General features: G+C 56.1%; 1 protein-coding gene across 2 annotated transcripts in view; it reads right to left on the reverse strand.

Annotated features, from left to right (window-relative positions):
- MARK4 (microtubule affinity regulating kinase 4) overlaps positions 1–2,419 on the reverse strand; it is a 28,195-nt gene extending 25,776 nt beyond the window's left edge. For both annotated transcript variants that reach the window (XM_044257124.1, XM_044257125.1), the window contains exon 1: positions 2,125–2,419. In XM_044257124.1, the coding sequence (XP_044113059.1) occupies positions 2,125–2,175 (51 nt within the window). In that variant the 5' untranslated portion in view covers positions 2,176–2,419. The remainder of the gene's footprint in view (positions 1–2,124) is intronic.
- Positions 2,420–6,926: the final 4,507 nt, after the last annotated feature.

Below are 6,926 nucleotides of genomic sequence, written 5' to 3' on the forward strand. Positions count from 1 at the left end.
ACCCATGCTTATCGAAGAATCACAGCAACAATCCGAGTGCAGCGACAAGCACTTCTTACATGATCTCCTTGGCTCCCAAAAACAGTCCTAACAGGGAGATGCTTCCATCAACCCTATTTCGAGATAAACTGAGGCTTGGAGCAGGGAGGGGATCCTTGGAACTCTAGCCGCAACCGATGACAGCCCCAGGTGGAGAAGGCACGGCCCCTCTGACTCACAGCCTTCCTCACAACAGCCATGGACAGGTGTGGAGCACATCCCATGGACCAGGCGTCCCCCTCCGAGGGACTCAAGGGATCATCCCCATTTTTCGGAGCAGGAAACTGAGGCTCAGAAAGGAAGCAGCAGTAGTCTGAGGACCCAGCGCAAACCGGCTGGCAGAGAGAGCCAGCATTTGAACCCGGGCCCATGGGCTCCCTGGCACTTTCTGAGGGACTTGGGGGGAAGGGTGGGGATCTCACCAGAGACTCCAAATCAGAGTCTGGCCTGGAGGGTGTGGGCTGTGGTGGTGGCGGTGGTGGGGCTCCCTATGAGGGAGGGTCTTGCAGGACGAAGGGATGGAGATCAGCCTCTCTGGTAGGGGATCTGGAGTGAGGGTGGCTGGATGTGGGGGAAGGAACCTGGCAGAGGCCTAGGGGAAAAGGAACAAAGACTCCAGCTGGGGGTGGGGGAAGCCCTTTAGAAGGGCTGAGAGTAATCAGAAACTGGGGAGATAGGGGGGGTCCTCCCCGCCCACGATTGTTCTGGGCGGTGGTACAGGGACGGGGGCCTGGGAATAATGGGAAGGGTTAGAGCCATGGGGCAGTGGAACTCAGAGGAGCTGAGGAAACTCCTAGAAGTTAAAGGAGGGGGTTTCTGGGAGTTTCTAGTCTTTGGAAGCAGAGAAAGGTCCAGGAGCATGCGAGTCCTGGAGAAGGGTCTTCTGGGCGGAGGGAAGCCCAGAAGAAGAAAGCCTGAGCCTTGTGGAGGTCAAAAGGGCCTAGAAACTTGGGGAGGAGGTCTCCAGCAGACAGACCCCAAGAGAAGAGGGCTTACAACCAGGGAAAGACCCCAGGCTTTAAGTCCCGGAGTCTCCTGGAAGAAGGATGTGGGGCCCAGCCTTGTGAGACGGGAGAGGCCTCTGAAGTTGGGGAGGGGGTTTCCCTGGGAGGCCAGACCACCCTGGTCAGGAAGAGGAAGGCCCTGGGGCAGAAGGGATGGGGACCTGGGAATCAGAGGAAGAGGTGATGTCCTGGGAGGCCGCTCCTGGCCCAGGAGGGGATCAAGGGGTCAGGGGCTTAGGGAGGGGGCTTGCTAGATGCTGAAGAGTTGATACAAGGAGGATGAGGCCTGGAGTCAGACTAGTCCAGGGCCTAGAAATCCCAGACTAGGCTAGGGGCCTGGAAGTTGGAGGCCAAGACTGCCTGGGAGAAGAGCTCAGAGAGGGTACAGGGGATCAGTGGGGAGGGGGGGGCGCTGTACTGGGAATCCAGCGACAGGGCTCCTTGGAAGACAGGGGCCAGGCCTGGGAGTGGAGAGACCTTGAACAAGCTAGAAAGGGCCCTGGGCCCAGGAAAAGGTGGAAACCGGCTTCCTGTGAGGGGGTGCCCACAGGATCCGGGAGGATCCAGAGGGGCGGAGGGCTGAGAATGAGAAGAGGGGGGCTCCTGGGGAGCAGGCACCCAGATCCAGATGGGGAAGGCCGAGCCGGAGGCCGGACTGGGCCAGGCCTTCCTGGGAGAGGGCCAGGGCCGGGCCTTGGGGTCAAGGGCCCCGCAAATCCAGGAGGGGGCGAGTTGTCGGATGCGGGCGGCCAGGAGGGGAAGGGGCTTAAGAACACTCCGGAGAAGGGAGGGGCTCCTGGAAGGCAGAGGAGGGGGCTTCCTGGAGGGAGGAGACCCGAGCGGAAGCGGTCTGCAGAGGGACAAGAGAGGGGTCCCGAGAGAGGGGCGCCCCTGGGGTCGGGCTGAGCTGGAGTGGGGGAGGGTCGAGAGGCCTGGAAGTCCAAGCGGGGGTCGGGAGGCGGCAAGCCGGGCCGGGCCCGGGGAATGAAGGTAGGAGCTCGCGCAGCTAGGGGCACACCAGGACGAGGGGTTCCGCGGCTGAACCCGACCGGCGCTCCCCGAGGGGCCGGGCCCCACTCACCGTGTCCGAGTTCCGATCGTTGCCCGGGGCCAGCGCGGTCCGCGAAGACATTTTCTCCGGGTCCCGGGGGACTGGGCGGCCGGGTGGGGGGGGCGGGGGTCCCGGGGTCCCCTCTCTTCCCCTCCCCCCCCGCTGGCCTGGGGACGCGAGCTCAAAAGCTGGGCGCCGTGGACACCGGGGTTTGCGCCGCGGGAGAGGGGGGCAGGGCGGGGAAGGGAAGGGGACGCCGAGGGTCCTAGTGGCCCCGTGCAGTGGGGGCCCGAGGCGCCATGGGGGCGGCGGGCAGGCGGGCGGGCGGGGGCCGGGAAGGGGGCGCGGAGCCGGCCCGGGCGGCGGCAGAGGGAGGCGGTGGAGGGGCCGGGGAGGAAGGGACGTCAGGGGGAGGGGCGGGTAGGGCGGGGCCGCCGAGACCCCGCCCTCTGCCGCCGGCCCTTAAAGGCGCAGGCCCGGGCTAGCCGGGGGCTCTGGGGGTGGAGGCAGGTCTGGGCGCGTCGGTAGGGAGCGTGTTCTCACAGGGGAGCAGAGATTCACCGGAAGGGAAGGGGAGAGAAACTCCGGGGCAGAGCGCCAGAGACGCGGAGGAAGATACCGAGAGACGCAGAGATAGGGAGAGACAAAGAGACACAGGAGAGAGGGACAGACGCGAGGAGAAGCCCAGACACACAAAGAGATGTCAACGGAGCCAAAAGATCGGAGCGACAAAAAGAGAAAGAAAGAGGGAGAAAAACAGGGAAAGAGACGCACGCAAGGAGAGATTCAGAGAGAACAGAGACACAGAGAGCGACAAAGCCTGAGAGACGCACACACGGAGACAGAGGGACAGGCAAAAAGAGACAAAGAGAGACAGAGACTCAAAGACCCGTGAAGAGAATGGAGACAGAGACAGAGGCAGAGAAGTCCTCAGGGACTAGAGCCAGGCAGACGGTGTGGTCCCCATTCTCCCTCCCAGCCCATCCCGTCTCCAGTCTCGGGGCCCAGGAAGTTATTGCTTGGGAGCGTAGTACTAAGGGTGCTGGGGGCACAGCTGGTCAGAGCCACCGCCAAAGCCTGACCACCATCTCTAGCGATGCTGCCTCGCACCTCCCAGAACACTCCAGAGCCCAAGGTTGTGGCAGCCGGTTCCTCTCCTGTGCACCCCAGCTGAGGTCTGAGGACTCTCTCTATAGCTCTGTGACACAGAGCGGAACCTCAGTTTCCCAATCTATAAGGTGAGGGGAAGGATCGACATGCTGCCTTCCTGGCCGGGCTGAAGCAGGTGCCAAAGAGCCCTGTGTAAGTATTCACCTACAGGGCTCAGCAGCTGTTGGGATGGGCAAACTGAAACCACAGAAGCAAGGTCTTTGCTGAGGTCATCCGGAACTGTGGGGACCACCCATGCCCTCTAGACCGGGGTGGGATGAAAGAAAGAGGGGCATTGCATAGCCCATCCTGGCCCCAGAATCCCACAACCCTTGGATGGATGGGGTCCGGCTCTGCCCCTGTCTGACTGATCATCTTCTCGAGCCTCGGTTTCCCTTTCTAAAAGAGGGGTGTGATGCAGCGTGTTGGGAATCAGCCCGAATGAGCTGACTGTTAAAGTCGCAGGAATCTTGGAACTGGTTGTTAAAAAGCCATTATAAAAGATTAAATTATGCAAACACATAATTAAATAAATTATATTGAAAACAAAGGGAATAAATACTCATCATAACCTAATGATTTTACTACGTTTTACTATTATCCGCAATCCTAGGTTATTTACATCTCTTGTACATTCAGAGAGATACAACCGTATAACGTGCTACTGCACGTCTCTTCCCCCCACCAAAAACACTTTCAGTGACATCACTGTAGCTTGACATCACCGAATTCAAGCTGGAATTAGTCATGGTGGGGATATTTACACCGTGGAAATTGGCAAACCCCACAGATCAAGGCTCCCCCGCCCCCAGCCCCCCAGAGAGCTGGTTGTGAAACACTGACCAGCTCATCTACCACTGGTTGATACTCTCAGGTACATAGACAGAGGCTTCCTTTGTGCCAGGCTCTGAGTCCTTTATCCTTTCTGCCACCCTGTGAGGTTGGACCATGATTATCAGCCCCACTTACACATGAGGAAACAGCCTAAGAATTTAAAAAAAAAAAAAAAATCACATGGTGAAGGTCACATGGTTGGTGAGCGGCAGGACTGAGATTTGAAAAGGAGGGCTTCCAAGCTCTGGAACTTGGGCTCTTAACCTCTATGGCTTCCTGTCCCTGCAAAATCATAGCAGCAACCTCAGTGTGCGGTACATTAACAAGACTATGCACTTGAACAGATTAGAACTTTCTAAGCTGATGACATTACTGTTATTACTCAGCAGATGGTACCCAAGGAGTTTCAGAGATGGTGGGACACCGAGAGGGAGGAGTTCAGGCTGGTGTTCTGGAAGTTTTGAGATCCTGAGGGCTCTGCTGGGTGAGAGGTGGGGTCTTGGGGATGGATTGGGGGAGCTGAGTCACTCCTTCCCAGGCTTAGCAGGGAAAGCTGCAGTTCCCCCAGGCACCACGAGGGGGCAGCAGACCACCTCCCTACACACACCTGCCCTCCACCACACCTCAGGCCCCACCCTGGTTCCGCAGACCCGAGGACGGGCCCCACCCCAGATGCAGGGACTGAGGCTAAATGAAGTTGGTTGGGGGGTGGGGGGGAGTGAAGGCTACAAAATGGTGAACCTTAAAAACAGGACGCTTAGCGAAAGTAGCCCGACGCAAAAGACTCTATGGTTCCTTTTCTGTGGAATGTCCGGAATAGGGAAATCCACTGGGCTGGAAGCGAAGGAGAATGGGGAGGGGCTGCTAATGGGGTTACAGGTCTCTTTTTGAGGTGATGAAAATGTTCTGGAATTAGATAGTGCTGACAGATGCTGCTGACAGATCCTTGTGAATATACTCAAAACCACTGAACTTTAAAAGGATGAATTTTAGGGGCGTCTGGGAGGCTCCATTAAGGGACCCACTCTTGATTTCGGCTCAGGTCATGATCTCAGGGTGGTAAGATTGAGCCCTGTGTGGGGCTCCGCTGGGTGTGGAGTCATCTGCTTAAGATCTCTCTTTCTCTCTGGGGGCGCCTGGGTGGCTCAGTGGGTTAAGCCTTTGCCTTCGTCTCAGGTCATGGTCTCAGTGTCCTGGGATCAAACCCAGGCATCAATGGGCTCTCTGTTCAGCAGGGGGCCTGCTTCCCTTCCTCTCTGACTGCTGCTCTGCCTACTTGTGATCTCTCTCTCTCTCTGTTAAATAAATAAATAGAATCTTAAAAAAAAAAAAAAAATCTCTCTCTGCCCGGGGCATGCTGGGGGTGGGGGCTCAGTGGGTTAAGTGTCTGCCTTTGGCTCAGGGCATGATTCTAGGGTCTTGGGATGGAGTCCTGCATCAGGCTCCTTGCTCAGTGGGAAACCTGTTTCTCCTTCTGTCTGCGGCTCCCCCTTGCTTGTGCTTTCTCTCTCTGACAAGTAAGTAAACTCTTTTTTTTTTTAAGGATTTTAATTCATTTATTTGACAGAGAAAGAGAGATCACAAGTAGGCAGAGAGGCAGGCAGAGAGAGCTGGGAACCAGGCTCCCCTGCTGAGCAGAGAGCCCGGTGATGCCAGGGCTCGGTCCCAGGACCCTGAGATCATAACTGGATCATAACCCAAGTTAAGCAGAGGCTTAACTCACTGAACTACCCAGGCCGCCCAGTAAGTAAAATCTTTAAAAAAAAAAAAAAAAAAAAAAAAGAGCTCTCTCTGTTTTTTCCCCGACAAAGGGCAAATTTTATGGCATGTGAATTATATCTCAATAAAAAATTAAATTAAAAAAAAGAGAAGGAGCTCTGAGAGCTATCACTGCCCACAACAGACCAGCTGGTTCCAGCCAGAGCTACTCACCCTCTTCTGATTACCATGATCCACACTGACCTGCAGGAGGAGAGGGTGTCCTCCGAAGCTCCTTTCTCAGGGCTCATTGTCTAGCAAATACAGTCCTTGATCTGAGGCCTTCAGAGCTTGCAGTCTTATCCCCTGACCCACTTCCCCCAGCCTCAGTGTCTGCAGAACCCTTCCTGGGGCCGGGAGAGAAGCAGGGATTCCTGAGCCCAGCCCCGACCCTAATCCCACACCAACCCCAACTTTGCCTAGGCAAGAGATCCCTTGTCCCAGGCCTAACACCTGGGATGCTGTGCCTGAGTTCTAAACCTAAAACTTTAAAAAGAATCCTAATCCTGCATCTAACACCACCCAATCCCCAATCCATTTGCAGCCACCCCACCCCCGCACCTGCCATATGCATCCCCAGTTTCCAGATTAGAGCTTCTTAGCTCTAATCCATCCATGTGTGTGCCTGGTTAATAAATCTTTAGTGAGCACCTACTATGTGCTAGGCATGTATCTCGGGATATAAAGATGAACAGGGTAAGCAAACTTTGCTTTGAATTCCCATTCCAGTGGGAGAGTCAGAAACTACAAGGAAGGAACGCCTGGGTGGCTCAGTCAGCGAAGCATCTGCCTTCAGATCTGGTCATGATCTCGGGGTCCCAGGATAGAGCCCTGCTTTGGGCTCCTAGCTCAGCGGGAAGCCTGCCTCTCCCTCTGCCTGCTGCTCCCCCTGCTTGTACCCTTTTTTTCTCTCTCTGACAAATAAATAAATAAAATATATATTTCTAAGACTTTATTTGACAGAGAGAGACAGCAAGAGAGGGAATGCAAGCAGGGAAAGTGGGAGAGGGAGAAGCAGAGCCCTATGTGGGGCTCGATCCCTGGACCCCTGGATTATGACCTGAACCAAACAGACGCTAATGACTGAGCCA

This window comes from Neovison vison, chromosome 7 (genome assembly GCF_020171115.1).
Source record: "Neovison vison isolate M4711 chromosome 7, ASM_NN_V1, whole genome shotgun sequence".
NCBI lineage: Eukaryota > Metazoa > Chordata > Mammalia > Carnivora > Mustelidae > Neogale > Neogale vison.